General features: G+C 41.7%; 1 protein-coding gene across 1 annotated transcript in view; it reads left to right on the top strand.

Annotated features, from left to right (window-relative positions):
- The window catches only part of LOC149286353 (epsin-1-like), a 114,894-nt gene that overhangs the window by 66,117 nt on the left and 28,780 nt on the right, over positions 1–19,997 (top strand). The window contains exons 5-6 of the mRNA XM_089494216.1: positions 9,750–9,851; positions 11,525–11,828. Of these exons, the coding sequence (XP_089350342.1) occupies positions 9,750–9,851; positions 11,525–11,828 (406 nt within the window). The remainder of the gene's footprint in view (positions 1–9,749; positions 9,852–11,524; positions 11,829–19,997) is intronic.

Raw genomic sequence — 19,997 nt, 5'->3', positions numbered from 1 at the left:
TGCACATTTGATCCCAGACTTGCCACACTGGCCTCCCCAACATGCCACATATGCCTTATATACCCTAAATGCCTTGTATACCCCCTGATATGTCACTCCGTCCTCCCCAGGTATGCCGTATACCCCCCTGATATGCCATAGTGCGCTCAGATTTGCAGACTCGTTCAGACACAATACTTTTATAAATAAATTAATAATCTTCACTGCCCCCAGGATTTAGATTCCCCTTAGTTTGCCCCCTACGCCTTTACCTCTAACTTATTAAATTAATTAAATTAACCCTCAGTCATCAGCATTAAATAAATTCTGAAGGGAAGACCCCATTAACCATAACTGCCCCTAAATTAACCCATTAACCATAACTGCCCCTAAATTTAACCCTAAACACCACAACTGACCCTAAATTAACCCCCACCTCCCCTAACTTTCAGCAGCCCAAATATTAATTTTATACTCGGTTAGATGAGTGTCACAGCCATGTGGACGCCATAGGAAATGGCCGTGGCCATTTGGGCCCGCTCCTTTCTTCTTCCCTGTCCCTCCCTGCAGTCACTGCCGATTGGCCCCGCCCCTTTCTTTCTCCGGCAGTGATTGCAGGGAGGGACTGGTAAATAGGAACTGCTGCTGTGAGTCACAACGGATTATAAAACAAGGGGTGTTTTTCAGAGCAAAACCCTCATTTTATAATCGATAAAAATCAATTCAACTAATCGATAATGAAATTCGTTGGCAACAATTTTCATTATCGATTTAATCGATTAGTTGTTGCAGCCCTAGAGGTTTACTTACAGATAGTGTGGTAGATAAATTGAATAGCCTCCTGTCAAAGGCTACATTGGGGGAATTTAAACATTCATGAGAATAGGCATAAATGTATTCTCTGAATCTAATAATAAATAATCTCTGCAAATTTCTGCAAACCTATTCTTACACGTACAACCCACTCATGTTATCAGACTATGGTCCATATCAGTCCAACATGCATACGCATCCAAAGATGTAGACATGGAAATAATACTTAATAAAGTAATTTCCTATAGTATAACACTGCGGCGTGAGTGCTCTCTCTGCATAGTGAGACCACTAAGTGAAGACATTGTCTCATTTTTTTTTTAAATTTTTTTTTTGTCTGGTACCTATTTTTCCCCCCATTCATGAGCTGCTTTGTGTATGTACTTTCCTTTTATACTGGGAGGACAACATTTCTTAATAGCAAAATGTGTTTGTCCATTTCTCTATGGCAAGAATCCAGGGTTAATGCTTTTTATGTCTGTGTTTTAGTTTTTGTTTTTTTTGTAATACCCAGCTAGGCCAAGTCATGTCTGGCATACTTTCAAAGTGGTTCTGTGCATTTGAAGAATATACTTACAATATTGTAGATGGAATAATTATGTACTTGACAGAACCCCATATTCCACTTCCATACAGTAGAAGAATCAGAGATTGTTGCACATATTACTGTAGGTTGGATGTGGTAGAATAGTTAATCACTTCCAAGCTTGTGCCATGTAATAAGTTGCGCTTTTGTCTTCTCTTGAATACTTTTGGCAGGGTTTATAAATAGTGTCCGTCTTAGGTGTCATTTTCTAATATTCTAGACTCTCCTGTCTGCTAACGGTAGCAAGATATCTGTATACTGCAATAGCTTTGACAGGAGCTATGGGTGAATCCAAGATGGCGGCCGTGTTATTGATGTATGTGTTCACAAAGAGTACAAAAAAGCCATTGTCACGAAGGGCTTAAAATCTAGAAAATTTACAAAATTCTTACCTTTGTTTTGTACATTGTGATTGATTGGACTGTTAATGGTGTAGAAGTGATCAGTCATGTGGTGGTTTGGTCTAATAGGGCACAATTCTCTGAATTAGTTTAGAGCATTATGTCCTGTGAGGAAATTAGATACTCTTCTGCCATCATACAAGCTTTAATACTTTTGAAAGCTGCGTAATCCCTTTTGCATATGCGTTTGCAATCCCCCAGATGAATGCTCACTGGGGTCTAACCAAACCCCTACATGGCAGGTGTAAAGTTTTCCCATTGACTTCCAGGGAGGGCACTCTTCTGCGACTAATTGAAAACTTCAAGCAGCCAATGGTTTACAGTACATTATATTACATGGTTTATATATGGTACTACCTCCAGTGACTTCAAAGGATTTAGTTAATCAGCATCCAAAGTTGCTTTTATTCAGTTTTGAAGAACACTTTTTTTTCCAGATTGAGGACATCTTCACACAGTTCCTCTACAATTTGGGTACAATTTGAGATGTTTGTTTCAAGTTGGTGCAGGTCCCGCAAAATAATTTTATTGTCCTCCATTTTAGCTGTTGTGCCCACCATTGATATTTTAAACATGGGTACGTCTCTTGTTTGTTACACCGTTGGAATATTTTTTGGTGCATTTTGGTGAACCATTAATGGAGAGAACACTAATAACTTTGTCTAGGCATTAAAGCCTGAGCATATCAAGAACTCCCTTACGTGTGGAAATTTTTTCGATGCTGGTATTTTCATAGTATTGATACCTGAGGTTGGTAGGTTAACTGTATATTCTCTCTTGGGGAAAAAAATTGAAATACTGTAGACCATCAGGCTTTGTCAGTTGTTTTCTGGGTTAGTGACCTTTTTAGGGCTGCAACTAATTATTATTTTCATAATTGATTAGTTGGTCGATTATTTTTTCAATTAATCGGTTAAAAAAAATGAATGTACATTTTTCATTTATTTAAAATAATTTAATAAACAAATAATGTTAAATACAAACAGCAGAATAAAAAAACTTTGATAAAATGCATTTCTTGTCTTTATTTCCCAACCAGCCCCCCCAATTTATGCACATTTGAGCATGCCGCGCTGCCTCCCAGACATGCCGCGCTGCCCTTCCCACATATGCCACTCCGCGCTGCCCTTCCCACATATGCCACTCCGCGCTGCCCTTCCCACATATGCCACTCCGCGCTGCCCTTCCCACATATGCCACGCCGCGCTGCCCGATATGCCACGCTGCCCTTCCCACATATGCCACTCCACTCTACCCCCAGATATGCCTTATACACCCTGATACACCACTCCATCCTCCCCAAACATGCCACACTGCCCTCCCCACATATGCCTTATATACCCTATATGCCTTATACCCCCAGATATGTCACTCCGTCCTCCCCAGATATGCCTTATACCCCCAGATATCTCATAGTCCCCTCATAGAGTCAGTCGTTTGCATCACACTGACACCATACTTAAAAAAAAAAATTAAAAAAAAAATCTTCACAGCCCCCAGGATTTAGATTCCCCTTAGTTTGCCCCCCCTTTACCTCTAACTGCACCTTAAGTTAACTTTATTAAATTAATTAAATTAACCCTAAACACCCCATTAACCATAACTACCCCTAAATTAACCCCAAACACCCTATCAACTACAACTGCCCCTAAATTAACACTAAAGACCCCATCAACCACAGCATCCCCTAAATTAATCCTAAACACCCCATTAACCACAACTACCCCAAATTAACCCTTAACACTCCATTAACCATAACTGCCCCTAAATTAACCCCCACCTCCCCTAACTTTCAGCAGCCCAAATATTAGTTTTATACTTAGATGAGTGTCACAGCCATGTGGTTCTGGAGAAGGAAGGGGCGGGACCAGTTGTCAGTGATTACAGGGAGGGACTGGTAAGTAGGAGCTGCTGCTGTGAGTCACTGAAACGGATTATATAATGAGGGGTATTTTTCAGAGCATTTGTCGATAAAAATCGATTCAACTAATCTATAATGAAATTCTTTGGCAACGATTTTCATTATCGGTTATTATCGACCTAGACCTTTTAAAATACCACCCTGAAGGTATAAATAAGGGACTTGATGTTGCACATTTCTTTGAGTAATCTCTAACGTCTTGTACCTCGTGCTTTTGGGTTACATATGGATGTTTCTTATTGTAGCGTTAAATGGTGTTTTTATATGGAATGTTTTTGGTGCTTTAACATTTCATTTATTTTTTCTTACAACCTTATTTGGAGTGGATAACCAAATATACTAATGCTGTATGCTGTAGATTTTATCCTTCACTTCCCTCTGTGCATTTAACAGTTTTTGGCAGACAAGATAATTTAGTCTGCAAGTGCCTGGTAGATTATAGCTTTGTCAGCATTATTTGTTAAACCCCTACTTATGGTTAACAGGTTATGTGAATTCTTACAAATACTATATATATAGATATATATAGATATATATATAAATTTGCTTGATTATAAGATGACCCCTCAAAATCTGAAAAGGCATATCATAGAGCACTCTGCCTACAGAAATGCCTTATGCCCCTATTTAACCCCCCCCCCCAACTTACCGGTGCTTCAGACTCTCTGGTGTGTAGTTGGGGTAGCAGGTGGACGTTTACGCGATTCTCGTAGACAACTTCCGCTGCATCCGGAAGGAGGTGCCGTTAGCAGTGGGGGTTGTGTACGATGGACGCAGACAACCCCTGTTGCCAACTGCACTCCTTCCGGCTACAGCGGAAGTTGCCTTCGCTTTCAGACAGGCACTCTGCCTCCCTAATATGACACTCTGGCCCCCCAGGTATGCCTTATACACCCATATATGCTACTCTGCCTCCCTGACATGCATTTGAACCCCCTATTTGCCACTCTGACTCCCAGATATGCCTTAAACACCCACATGTCACCTCCCAGATATGCCTTATACACCCCTATTTGCCACTCTGCCTCCCTGATATGCCTTTTAACCCCCTATTTGCCATCTCCCAGATATGCCTTATACCCCCTTTATGCCGTTCTCCCTCCCTGATATGCCTTTTAACCCCCTATATGCCACTATATGCCTCCAGAAAACTGTTGAAACATCCCCTCCCCCCAACTTACCAGTGCATCCCTTTACTTGTGGCCCAGTGCTCCACCATAGAAGAGCCGGCAGCAGCGGAGGTTGTCTGTGCGCATCCCGCAAATGTTCACCGGCTGCGGGATGCCCGTGGACAACCTCCGCTGCTGCCGGCACTTCCTCCGGGGCTTCTATGGTGGAGCACCGGAAGGTCATGTTCTGCCGTCACTCCATCATAGAGGCCCCCAGAGGAAGTGCTGGCAGAGGCTGCCAGAGAGGAGGATCTGGGTCCCCTGCAGCGCTGCGGGGGATCTGGATCTTAGTCTTGTATCATCTTATAATCAAGCAAATATGATATACGATAAATATAGATATGTATATATGTATGCATATCACGTTGACAACATTTGAGTTAATGTCATGAGTTTAAACAAGTGTAGAAAGTGCTCTATGGCGGTTTTATTGAACTGCTTCGATAAGGCGTTCGGCATCACCGAAAACCCACCAAGTGCGCCCCCTGAAGAGTGGTTATAAGCACTATATCTTCAAAGAAATCTTTGCATGGAAAATGTCAAAATACTGGCACTTGAAATACTAATAAAGTGTCTAGTTTTTAAAAATGTATTTGTTGAGGTAAATCGAATTGGCCAGGTTCAAAGATGTCCTAAATAGGACATGGGCACAGACTGACCAGATGTCTAAATCTCCAAAAATTGCACACCTCCTAAATGTCTTTTAGTTCCCAGATAACCCAACAAACCCATGCATGGGTGGTATCACTGTACTCGGGAGATGTTGCTGAATACATATTGGGGTGTTTAAGAGTGAAATGCTCGAGGCTGTAAATTCATACTTAAAGTACAAAATGTGTGCAAAAGTAGTGCAAAAAAATACTACCACCAGGTTTGACAAAGGCTGGTTGCAGAATTAATGCATGGAAAGAGTTAAAATGCTAGTATTTGAAATATCCTAGGGTATTTAGTTTTCTACATGTATGTATGGTTCGACGGGGGTAGATTGAACCGACCGTCTCCAAAAAAGGCCATGGGGGCAGTATGACCAGATTTGAAGGGGAAAAACATGGTTTCGAAATAGCAATATGAAACATTGGGTATTTCTAAACTCAGGAAAAATATTAGAATCTATTACAGTAAATTAGATATTATCAAAATAATGGTATCTAAAGAAAGCCCTTATTGTCCTGGAAGAAAATATAATGTATGGGTACAGTATATGAAAAATAAGAAAATTATAGCTAAACAGTTCTGTCATTAAGGAGTTAAAAACGTCCCAAGGAAAGATGTTGGATTTGCATACAAACTAAACCGCTAGTCATTTGCAAACTATGGTAAGGGTCCCTGGAGGGAGCATCCAGATGCTCCCTCCAGGGACCCTCCAGCAAGGTCTGCCAGTGCTCCAACGGCACTAATTGCTGTTATCCAGTCCAGAACTTGTATTCTACACAGGCGCTCCACAAGTGTGGACTAATTGGAGCTAACCTGTGGCTGATCAATAAGCAGTGTGTTAAAGGGGATCAGCCTGATGCAGCAGGTAGAAGCCATTGTTATGCCAGGTAGGAGAGCTGATTGACTGAGGAGTGGTTTCTCTCTACAAAACTGCTTTTGCTGGTAAACTTTGATTTATTGGAAGGTGGGAAAGACACCCAATTTGGAGATAAGCCGAATAATATCCACTACTGTTTATAAACATTAAAACTGATCTGGATTTGGTCTAGGTATCATTTACCCTAGGTTACCAGAAATATAATTTGCAAAAAATCCCTATATATATTTATATTTATATCACAATTAGGGCTGAAACAACGAATCGATAAAATCGATAATAATCGATAACGGAAATCGTTGTCGACGATTTCTGTTATCGATTAATCGAGTGATCGATTCGTTGTTGGAGCACTCGGCTCCTTTTACTTACCTCCGCGAGCGTTCCCCGCTTCCGCTGCACTCTCCGCCTTCTTTTAGTTGCGTGTGGCTCCGTTCGCACAGAGCGGTTAGCTCTGTGCGAGTGGCTCCGTTCGCACAGAGCGGTTCGCTCTGTGCGAGTGGCTCCGTTCGCACAGAGCGGTTCGCTCTGTGCGAGTGGCTCCATTCGCACAGAGCGATTCGCGGGGGTGGGGGTGGGGTTTCAGGGGATGCAGGGCAGAGTGGGGGTGGGGGGGCAGGCCAGGGTAGGAGACTGAGTGCAGGGCGGGGTGGGGATGCAGGGCTGGGTGTGAGTGTGGGGGCAGGGCAGGAGACTGGGTGCAGGGCAGAGTGGGGGTGGGGGTGCAGGGCAGAGTTGGAGACTGGGTGCAGGGCAGAGTGGGTGCAGGGTGTGAGTGTGGGTGCAGGGTGTGAGTGTGGGGGCAGGGCAGAATGTGGGGGCAGGGCTGGGTGCAGGGCAGAGTTGGAGACTGGGTGCAGGGGCACAGTGCAAAGTGCTGGGTGCAAAGTGCCAGGGCTGGGTGCAAAGTGCCAGGGCTGGGTGCAAAGTGCCAGGGTGCAAAGTTCTGGGTGCAAAGTGCCAGGGCTGGGTGCAAAGTGCTGGGTGCACAGTGCCAGGGCTGGGGCAAAGTGCTGAGTGCTGGGTGCAAAGTGCTGGGTGCAAAGTGCCAGGGCTGGGGCAAAGTTTCTTGAACAGTAATAGTCCACCTCTTTTCAGAATGTTTGGGGTTATTTTGTTTCATAAATATTGTGTTTGGGTTTTTGTACTTTGAACATATTGTTTTTTTATTACATCATAACAAAATAAGAATGTTAATGTAAATTTTAAGTTGTTTTTTAACATTCAGTTCATTAAATTTTAAATAAACAAAAAATTTGCATATTGTTTTTTTTTATCCGATTAATCGATTAATCGAAAAAATAATCGGCCAACTAATCGATTATTAAAATAATCGTTAGTTGCAGCCCTAATCACAATACACACTCCCTGGCCACTTTATTAGTTACACCTTGCTAGTACTGGGTTGGACCCCCTTTTGCCTTCAGAACTGCCTTCATTCTTCGTGGCATACTTTCTACAGGGTGCTGGCATCACACAGTTGCGGCAGATTTGTCAGCTGCACATACATGATGTGAATCTCCCGTTTCACCACATCCCAAAGGTGCTCTATCGGATTGAGATCTGGTGACTGTGGAGGCCATTGGAGTACAGTGAGCTCATTGTAATATTCAGGACACCAGTTTGAGATGGTGTGAGCTTTGTGACATGATGCGAGCTTTGTGACATGGTGCATTATCCTGCAGGAAGTAGCCACCAGATGATGGGTAAACTGTGGTCATAAAGAGATGGACATGGTCAGCAACAATACTCGGGTAGGCTGTCAGATTTAAACAATACTCAATTGTTTCTAAAGGGCCCAGAGTGTGCTAAGAAAATGTCCCCTACACCATTACACCACCACCAGCAGCCTGAACTGTTGATACAAGACAGGATGGATCCATGCTTTCATGTTGTTTACACCAAAGTCTGACCCTGCCATCTGAATGTTGCAGCAGGAATCGAGATATATCAGACACATCAACGTTCTTCCAGTCTTCCATTGTACAATTTTGATGAGCCTGTGCAAATTGTAGCCTAAGTTTCCTGTTCTTAGTCCACAGCAGCAGAAGACCACACAAGGTACCACTCCTGTCAGCTATCTGCTTCAGTGTTCAGCATGCTGTGCATTCAGAGATGGTATTCTGCATACCTTGGTTGTAACAAGTGGTTATTTGAGTTAATGTTGCCTTTCTATCATCTCAAACCAGTCTGCTCATTCTCCTCTGACTTTGACCTCAACAAGGCATTTTTGTCCACACAGCTGCCGCTCACTGGATATTTTCTCTTTCTTGGACCATTCTCTGTAAACCCTAGAGATGGTCGTGCGTGAAATTTCCAGTAGATCAGCAGTTTCTGACATACTTAGACCAGCCCGTCTGGCACAAACAACCATGCCAAGTTCAAAGTCACTTAAATCCCCTTTCTTCCCCGTTCTGATGTTCGGTTTGAACTTCAGCAAGTTTTTTTGTCCACGTCTACATGCATAAATGATTGACTCATTAACTATTTGTGTTAACAAGCAATTGAACAGGTGTACCTAATAAAGTTGCCAGCAAGTGTATATAATCACTATATATATATATATATAAATATGCAAAAGTATTGTGACTTTTTTGACATTGCATTTTAAATAGACAGAAATATGTAGTAGGTCCCCCCTTTTCAGCTATAATTTCTGGGATGTCTTTTCACAAGATTTTGTTTGCGTTGGAGTTCTTGCTCATTCATCCAGTAGTGCAGTTGTGAGGTTAGTCAATGATGTGGGAGAAGTAGGCCAGGTTCCCAATCTCCATTCCTGTTCATCCCAAAGGTGTTCGATGGGATTGAGGTCAGGGCTCTGTTGGGGCCAGTCAAGTTCTTCCATACCAGTCTCATCAATAATGTCCACACTGTAGACCTCAACCTTTTTTTTTAACGTTATGCTAAATCTGTCAGTCAGAAGCCAGCAAAGCCTGATCTTTGGGAGCAGTGGATTTTAAGGGCAAAAGGATGGTTAACATTAGGACAGGAAATGTGTAAAGCATTTTAACACAGCTTGCTAATGAATTAACTTTCAGAATGTTAGATATGTTCCTTTTTGAAACGGTTGTCTCCAAAACAATTAGTGGTTGAAGAGACATAAATGCATTTAGCTTTGGTAACACCTGCGATGATGAATGTTCCTCTTTAATAGCAAATATAATAAATCAACCCATCCTTTATGCACAAAATGTCTGAAATCCATATCCATTTTAACATGCCTATTATTGAATGACCTTAAATTCATAACTTAAACCTGCATGCATCAAATTTTTCAATTATACTGGTAAGGGAAAAAAGTGTACCAATTCTGCATGAAAAGTTATTTATACGCTTGTTTTCAAATTAGGAGGAAAGGATCAGGCGTGGAGATGACCTGAGACTCCAAATGGCCATTGAAGAAAGTAAGAAAGAAGCACCTTCTACGCAGGAAGAGGTAATCAGATTCCAGGTCATTACACGAACCAAATCAGTATAAACAAATATTTTGTTCACAGTTGTATTTGAAACAAAACTATGCATTTGTGTGAAGGTACATGCCTTTTAAGCAGAAGTAACAGTTGTTAATACAAAACCAACAAAAATTTTGTTCAGGTAGGATAGACCTTCACTCCTGATTTTGTGCTTTTTGTGGTCTTTTTCTGTGAGTGATTAATTTTGAAAGCCTGTTGGTAGGTGGAGCATGCCGTTGCCATCACATTTGCCTAGATAAAAATAGCATGCAGAAGCCTCTAGAACAGCATATGATTTGGTTGAAAATCCCCTTCAGTCCCCTGTGGATGCACCGGTACGTCCATAAAACGCATCTCAAGAAAACCCTATGGACACATCCCTCAGCAGAAGCTAGCAATCGCCTGCAATAGCTGCTGGCACGAGCGCCGGAAAACTGTTATTTCTCTTCCGGGTCACGTCACTGCTGACGTCACCTGGAAGGTCATCGGAGGACAGGATATTCCCTGTCGGGTCTGTCTAGACACATCAGACACTGTAATCTCTGTTAGTCTATGGGGACTTGCATGGAGGTCAGTGTGATTGGTGCAGGGAAGAGAGTGAGAAACCATGTTGAAACACAAATCCACACAAAAAAGAAGAAAAAAGTGTTAGTAATTTTTTTTTTTAACAATAATAAATAATAATAATAAAAAAACAAAGTGAGCCAAGTGATGTCGTGACACCACTGGCATTAATAACATGTCCAAGCTAGAATCTGGGCATGATAGGAGTGTAATTGGGGTTAACAATCATATACTGTATTTGCTCGATTATAAGATGAGGTTTTTTTCAGAGCAAATGCTCTGAAAAATACCCCTCGTCTTATAACCACTTACCCACTTGCCGGTGCTTCTGAGTCCCCGGTGTGCAGCCGGGGCAGCGTGTAGATGTCACAACTTACGCTGCAGCCGGAAGGAGGTGTGGCTAGCAGCGGGGGTTGTCTGCGTCCATCGCGCAGACCTTCCCCGGCACCGGTGCGGCATATATATATATGTGGGGTTTTTTTTCTAATTTTCGCTAGTTTTTATAACATTTCTCATCCTAAATTTTCAACTAATTAACTATGGTATAAAAATAAAGCCCCTTCTCTCCTTGACAAAGCAATATATAGTTAAATAGCTACATAGCCCGTTTCCTGCGAATAATTGCTGAACCGACATACCGGAAAAATGGCAAAATTGCTCTGGGACTCGGGTACCAAAAACCCCTGGGACTGAAGGGGTTAAATAACCTTTCTTAAACATTATTTCGATATTGTGCCCTGAAATATCACATGTACTAATGTGTTATATCTATTCCAAGGTAATAATTATAATTAATGTTGATAAAGCCCCATTTAGAGATTTCCTATTAAGTAAACGTAATAAAATGTTTTAAAACTTTCCCTTTTTATAGAAAATGCATATTTGTATGTATATGTGTACATATGGATGATGTTCTGAAAAAGGATTCTTCATTAAAACCATAGTGAACAGAAATTATTTCAGCTTCTGAATTAATGGCAGCATTAATGGAGTATTTCTCCAGTGTACATTTGTACCCAATTCCTATTTACCTTTGTGTTAAAATGTGATAATTGTTTTTCTTTTAATTCTTAAAATAATAATCCCATTTTTCCATTTTCCTCTACAGTCTTCCCTAATGGATTTAGCTGATGTTTTCACCTCTCCTGCTTCTGTGGTTGCTGCTTCAGACCCATGGGAGCCATCAGGGGCTCCTGCAACAGATCCATGGTCTAGCACAGCTACAACTTCCCCATTACCAGCAGTGACAGACCCATGGGTTGAACTGCCTGCTGCAGGTGTTACCAGTAGTGATCCCTGGGCACCAGGTATCCAGACAAACCCAGTTTCCAATGACCCTTGGGGAGGAACCTCAGCAGTTTCCTCTGTAGATGCCAAATCTGTGTCTGATCCGTGGAATCCGGGAGGTACATGTATTACCTGAGATTTATTTCTTGTTTTACCAAATGCACTCCATTACACTGAGATTTGTTCTTTTTTGTTTACCACAAACATCAGTAGGGATTACTTCTTAATATATTATAGAAATTTACTGTGCTTTTAGCACCAACGCGTCTGTGTTGCTAGGATTTTTGCACACGTGGTGGTTATGGCAGAAAAATCCAGCCACGCTTGTTCACATGACATCACCAGATTATGGCGATACCCCTCAAGTTTTTTTGTGTGTCTTCAAACTTTTTGTTGTTTAGGATTGTTGTGCAGGTTATGTGCCAAAACACCCCCAAATTTTGAAAAGAGAACATTAACTTAAAGCAACATCTAATATGCTGGAATATTGCTCCATAAAACAATCAATAGAGTCCTGGCAGAGAGGCAGGGAAGGCAGGGGCATCTAAACTCTCCTAATACTTTTTTATTGCAAACTCTGAACCTATTTGGTGCCTTTTTGTTTGGCACCACTGTGAGGGATTGTGCAAAATGCCCGCTATTAAGATGTAGGACATTTTTGTCTTGCAATTTGAGGTGTTCTTTTCAAAGATGTATGTTAACACCAGGTAAATCTGAAGACTTCAATCTGAAAGATCTACACCCCTTAATGTTTTTATAACAATTGATTATGCTTTGTGGTTTTATGACCTGTGCATCACCCTCTCCAACATTTATTGGCACCAGGCTTTGTTTTGAATGGTGGAGAGAACATACACAACAGTTTGACCCCTTCAATCCCAGGGGTTTTTGGTACCTCAAAGCCCGGAGCAATTTTGCCATTTTTGCGCTATGTCGGTTCAGCGATTATTCACTTTTCCTGTGAATAGTGTACCCATGTAAACTATATGTTGTTTTTTCAAGGAAAGATAGAGATAGGTAAAGTGATAGAAAATTCCATCCAAATTTATCAATTCAGGTGTCCTGATTTCATAAATACCTAATTTATATAGAATTTTCATACTTTTCCAGCATATAAAGCTAACATACTATAAGGTGTACATTACTTTATACAAAGCCGTAAAATTTTTACATTAGGTATGATGGGACTGCAACTCTAATTTTAAACAAATAAAACAAAAACACCCACAAAGGTATATATTTCTATAAAGCAGACAACCCAGGCTATCCTATCAGGGGTATTTGGGCATTCTACATGCAGGTATTTGGCCACCAATCACTGTCAAAGGTGGCCACAGAAATTAGTTCCTGCGCTTTTTTCAACAACGCGTCTTAGTATTTTGTAGTATTCTTAGGATTTTTGGCACAGGGTATGTGTTACAACAGAGAAATCTATCCTAAATTGTTCGGCCGCCTCTCCTGATTACGGAAATACCCCACATGCCTAGTTTTTTTTGTGGTTTTCTGGACATTACAGGGCACAAACGGGACCATGCGCGTTATAGTCCAAACGTGAAATTTTCACATTTTGCTTTAGTAGACCTATGTTTCATTTGGGGCTGTTTAGCACCCCCCTAATTATAAATATCCCCATAAAAGTATATATTTCCGTAAAGCAGACAACCCAGAGTATCTTATCAAGAGCATTTGGACAATTTTCATGCAACCATGTGGCCGCCAATCACTGCCAAAGTCAGCCGTAGCAATAATTTCATGCGCTTTTTTCGCCAACACATCTGTGTTGCTGAGGATATTTTTCACATGGTATATGTTATGGCAGAGAAATCCAGCCTAAAGTGTTCAGCCGCCTCTCCTGATTACGGAAATACCCCATATGCCTAGTTTTTTTGTGGTTTTCTGGACATTACAGGGCATAAGTTGTAACGTGCCGGCATACTGGATCACTGATTACGGAAATACCCCACACGCATAGGTTCTTTATGCATATGGTTATTTATGGGTTTTTTTTTTAATTTGCAGGGAAAAAACTTATGGAATTGTGCCAATTGAAAATACCCCCCTGTGGCTCACCCTAACACACAAAAAAAAAATGGACCCTGGCCATCATCTTCTTCCTCTGACTCGTCATTATCTGACGCACAGCTAGATTCATCAGATATTGGCATCAGACTGAGTGAGGAAGTCATAAGCCTCCTCAGCGCTGAAGACACGTTGCGCCATTGTACACGACACCTACCTACCCAATTTCTAAAACACTACACTATCCCCAATTCCCTCTAACCACCCACCAAACTAAACCCAATTTTTTTTTTTTTGTATTTATTTATTTTTTTATTATTTTTTTTTGAGGATTGTGGGGAGGAAAGGGTGGGTTGATTTTGGGTAAGACAGGTATTTGGGGGTTTATATATGATGTGGTTTTGCAGTAAACACTGCAGCTCTGCAAGATGATCTCTCTCTCTCCGATCACAATAATGGAGGAGAGAGGAAGAGCATCTGCAGTAACGGTCACACGATCGCTGTGATTGGTCATCATTACTGCCAGATGTGTGGCACTGGGGGACTCCCCCGGATGTGGGGCAGTCCCCCAAGGCTAATGACACACTGGAGGGAATGTATCTGTAATAGTTTACCGGCGATCGTGCATTTCCAACTGTAACAGTTTACCGGCATTCGTGCCGGAAACTGTTACAGCTCCCTCATCGGAGTGATCGAGTAGCCCAGCAGGGTCTAGACAGACCCTGCAGGGATACCCGATCCTCCCGTGAACTTCCAGGTGACGTCAGTAGTGACGTCACCTGGAAGGGAAAGCCCGATCACGCGTTTCTATCTGTAACAGTTTTCCGGCTTCGCGCCGGAAGCTGTTACAGGAGATCGGGCAGCAGAAATCCAGCGACGCTGGCTTCTGCTGCCAGGGGGGAGTCCAGGCTGTCAAACAGCGGCAGGGATGTGTCCCTGACGCTGCACGAAGGGCTAGACGTACCGGTACGTCCATAGGGGTTTCTTAGTGGGCGTTTTTTTGACCTCCCGGTACGTCTATAGGGGATTGAAGGGGTTAATCTATGTACCAAAGGGCCAGAATTCACACTTGTTGTGCTGCACCTTTGTTTTCTTACCCTGCCACAGAGTGGTTTGTCAGATACATACAAATACTTAAACAATGCAGGTATTGTATAGTAATTAAAAAAAGTGAAAAAAAGAAGAATAAGAATAATTCCCAACTGAATGCAGCAGCAACCCAAGAAAAGAAAACATCCTAAAAGATATAGCTACGACAAGGGGTGGTTGCACAGTTAGGACGAAAAAAAAATATGAAAATACAGTAGTGTAGATAGTTTTGTTGCAACAGAAAAGACAATGTATATAATTTATGCACTCACAAGTGGATAAATGTAAACAGGCTCTTCTCATAAAAAACAATCAGTTCTTTACTTCCACTATATCTAAAATCAAAAAGACAGGACACAATGTCACACTACCCTCACAGCCAAAAAGGGAAATAAAAGCCAAAACACTTACTGTAAGTATTGCATATACTATAAAATGTGCAAACTGAGCAAAAATCTGGATAATCCAATTTCTTCTCAAAAAAGTGCTAAGTTAAGACCCAAAATCAGTAGGATCCACCTACTGATGCATATGGCAGGCATACCTAAATTCATATAGTATGATATAAATAAATATATAAATAAAATGAATGGGACATAAAAATAAAAAAGTAAAAATAAAATTAAAAAGTTCTGTGATAGTCCTCAACACCTTTTGCCTGTTGCTTGGCTTCTTCAGGAGGAAAATATATTCGAAACGTATTCTTTTCCGATGATCCGTCTTATAATTTCCCGACACTTTATATTTCTGCATAAGTCACCCCACGTGCAACGTATCTTTCCATGTGCGTCATCACGTTATTCCACTGATGTAACATTATGTAACATCATATTCTGGTAGCTCCATTGGTTTCTGAACTGCTGTATCGGCATATGTTTTTCCATTGGCATTATATTAAATTGCTGGACAGATATTTTACAGAATCCTATTCTGGCCCTGCCCCTCCAAGCAAATAAAAAGGACAGAAGTTCCAGCATCTGATCTGCTAGGTGTGTAATCAGATAAATATAAAAAGAAAATGTGTTAACTGCATAAGAAAGGCCCCAGGAGGTGAGTCTGAAGAAAAGTGTGTTTCTCGGCTGCAATATAACATGCAGAAGACATTTTAAGAGCCTCCTGTGTTTGTCCTTAAGAAGCTGATGAAAGCCTTTCCAGTCCATCCTGTATTCAAAGAGTTGATGCTTGAAGAAAGGAAGGATCCTGAGAAGACCGTATATGTCTAAAAAGTTTTGGCCGTTGTTTCCTATTGAGAAAACGGAAGATGTAAAACTGAGCCAGATCCCTAAATTAGAAATTGCTTTGGGATTATTCGGCTTCCAGTTCACAATTGAAGGCTCCTCTGACTTTCACTGCGGTAGCGAGGGCTAACAAGATATGGCTTGATACATTAGAACGTGCAACAAAGAGCAAAACTCCTAGAGACCAGTTGGTCCTTTTTATACTAAATATAGGCATGACATCATTTTTCATGTGTGATGCAACTGTCGAGGTGCTCAAGCTTGCTGCTAAAAATATCACTTTCCACAGTGGCTTGCAGGGCTTTGACATGGTCTCAAAGAATACCCTATTTTCCATTCCATATGAGCCAGGGAAATGATTTGGTTCACCTTGAAAAAGCTGTCTACAGCGAAATGCGTAGTGCGTACCGGGAACAGCTTTCCGTCGACCTTAAGAGAGACGCATTTTAAACGCAGTGAGGGTTCCATGTTTTAATCTAAACCTAGAAAACAATATATTCCATAAAAGTGTGCCCCTTGAAGATTTTTGTGACTGAAGAAACAGTCGCTGCCTGTGGCAGTTTGGTCATGATTGCTGGTTTACAATTGCTCCCGTTGGCACGATCAAAGGCTCATAGGGGGCTCTTCCTCACTGTTGCTGGTCTGCCTGTGATCACAGCATTGAAGTTGTTAACACTGCACTGTCGCCACCTTTTCTGAAGCTGAACCTGCCAGCTGGGACATGATCTCCGGTAAACCGGCGTTGGCAGAGTAAAGCCTCGGTAATAACTCCTGTAAGAGTGATCAGAGGCTTGATGTTGCTGTGTCTGCCTGGACCTCTGGGCAGGCCATATCAGCAGTAGACCAGCGATTGCCACAATTGTGGCACTGTGGGGAATAGGACCTTGAAATAACTTTGGCAGGACCTCCGTTTTTAACGACCACAACAAGCCAGAGGGGTGCTATTCTTCTATAGGTTCCAATTGCATGGTACATATCCACCCAATTCCTGTCTCGGTTATGAGGAACCATTGCCATCCACTGGTTTTTTGGACAGCATTATTCCTGCCAATCTATTCCTTCTCTTTTGCACACTATTTGTTCTGAATATACTTCTCCCTCCTCTTTGACAGAGACTCAAGTTTTACCTCAAGACCAAGGATTTTCTTCAAGGACTCCTTTTGTACCTGCCTTAGTGAGATTGTTTCTCCTTCAGTATTGTTATGACTCACAGTTGGAAAACCAGGGAAGAGTTCACTAACAAGCCACTCGTCTGTTCTGGAGGCCCCAAGAGTCTGGGGCGTCTCTCAGTATGTTTCCTGTCCAGTCTTCACTCACTGTATATATATATACTCCCCTCTGTCCGGCAGGCCTTCTGCAATCCCTCTTAGTCATTGAGATGGGCTTTATTGTTCTTCCTTCTCTTCACAAGACCACAATACCGTTCTAGTGGTCATTGATTGTATTTCCAAGATAGCTCATTTTATTCTATTTAGTCAACCCTCTGCTCTGTAGTGTATGATAGGGGAGTACAATTTACAGCTCGTTTTTAGAAAACTTGGTCATGAACTAGCTATAACATGTAACTTGTCTGCTGCTTTCCACCCAGTAACCGACAGACTGAGAGGTCCAGCCAGAGCTTAGAACGATACTTACGATGCATCACCAATCGCCTTGATTGACTTTTCATGTTGCAATATCCTTAATCTGCACCTAACTAGGTACATAGTGCCACCAGCATATCTCCTTTTTACGCCAACTTCGGCTTTCATCCCTGTGTGCTTACATACTTATAAGCACCAACATATTTGGCTGCTGAGCGTATGAGACTGTTTAAAAAATAAAAAAAAATAAAAAGTCCAGATATATTCCCTAATTATTTATTAGCATGAATACGGTTTAATCTGAAACCTTGAAATAACTTTGGCAGGTACACGGTGGTGAATTGCCACTGGAAAAACTATATACCGTATCTATCGGCGTATAACACGCATCCTTCCCAGGACCGGAGGAGAGGGAGACGTGGCTGGAAATCGTGCAGCCCTAGGATTCATCAATCTTACCTTTTTATTCGATTAACATAATTAAAAGACAAACTTTCAAACATTTTCCTGTCTTCAGGTTTTGCTTCAGACCGGAGAGAAAGACAAGAAAAGTATTGAAAACTTTTCTTTATAGTTTACAAATAAGTGCAGAAACAGAGTGACAGGCTCTCGAGCTGCCTTGTCGTTGTGAGCAGAGCCGTAGCTGGCTCCTTTTGTACCCGACACAAGATTGGAAAATTGTTTTTTTTACAGAGGTTATTTTATTGACACACTGACTTTAGACATACCTGCCCATATACACTTCCCTTAACCCCTTCAATCCCAGGGGTTTTTGGTACCTCAAGTCCCGGAGCAATTTTGCCATTTTTTTCAGTTCAGCGATTATTCTCTTTTCCTGTGAATAGTGTACCCATGTAAACTATATATTGTTTTTTCAAGGAGAGAAAGAGCTTTCTTTTGATTCCATAGTTGGATGATTAGCTGAAAATTTAGAATGAGAAATTTAGTAAAAACTAGTGAAAATCAGAAAAAAAACACTTTTTTTTTTTTTTTTCCCTCTGAATCCTCACAAAATTAGGTAAAGTGATGGAAAATCCCCTCCAGGTTTATCAATCCAGGTGTCCTGATTTCAGAAAGGGGTTAAGCAAACCTGCCCATAAACACGCACATACACTGCCCTTACTTACACCTACTCATGAACACGTATATACATACACTGCCATCACACATGCCTGCCTTTACACACACACACACACACACACACACACACACACACACACACACACACACACACACCAGCTTACAAACGCATTTACCTACACTGCTCTTACACACACCTGCCCATACACACACACACACACACTGACCTTATACCTCTTTCTCCCCATCTCTCATCTTCCATTCTGTTGTGGAGCACGAGGTCTGTCATTTCAGACCTCTGCTTTAGTGCTCCCTCATCAGTATGCGCCAGCTATTGATGCAGAGCGATGGGATAAGATGTCATATCCCGGCACTTGCCATCATTTGCCAGCACGTAGTTATTAGGGACCATGGAATCCGAGCTCTAAAGTGACAGACCGCATGCTCCGTAATGTTGGGCCGGTTGGAGGGAGATTGTGATCTCCACACCCAGCCCTTCTCATTGGGCGCCCGCCGAGCAGGGCTGGTTGGGAAGATGACAATTTTGCAGCTGCCTCGGCCCAGCCCTGAAGACTGGACCAGAGCAGGCGGCCTCTCCACTCACCCCCTCTATAGATAAGCTATTGTTTTAGGGTTTTCGTGGTCAGCAATGTGATTCAGCACAGGGCCCCCAGAAAGTAGGGCGCTTGGGCAACTTCCCAATATGCCCATACATTTAGATGGGGTTTCCCCCTGTAGCAACACCTATGCAGGTACACTAAAATGCAGAGGAATAGTGGTTAAGCATATAAGCTTGAGTCTTCATAGTGCCAAATACCCCTTGTCATGAAGGGGTTAACTGCGGTACAAAGTGGTGTAGCACTGAAGAAAGGTGTATTATTACCTGCGTACCAGGGAATAATATATGAAAATAAATAAAAACGTAGAAATCGAGGAAGAAAAAAAAGCTGGGTCCTAGCTTTTGGATCCAAACAAAATTTCCTGACCCCTAGGTTAGACTGTATTACACCTGGAAATTCATAGCTCTGATCTGCCATTCCTCTAATTAGTTATATTATCTGTATCTGAACCCTTTCTAGTTCTATGTCACTTTTCTGCCTTGAAACAAAACAAATTAAATCTGTTATCTCAATAGTGTAGTCGTTGCCAAAAGTTTGAGAATTACACAAATATTAATTTTCACAAAGTCTGCTGCCTCAGTTTAAATTATGGCAATTTGTATAGACTCCAGAATGTTATGAAGCATGATCTGATGAATTGCAATCAATTGCAAAGTCCCTCTTTG

This window comes from Sceloporus occidentalis, unplaced genomic scaffold (genome assembly GCF_023333645.1).
Source record: "Sceloporus occidentalis isolate IW3139 unplaced genomic scaffold, rSceOcc1.0.p SCAF_70, whole genome shotgun sequence".
Taxonomy (NCBI): Eukaryota; Metazoa; Chordata; class Lepidosauria; order Squamata; family Phrynosomatidae; genus Sceloporus; species Sceloporus occidentalis.
The sequence above is the reverse complement of the archived record's forward strand: the minus strand, read 5'-3'. Positions and strand labels throughout refer to the sequence as shown.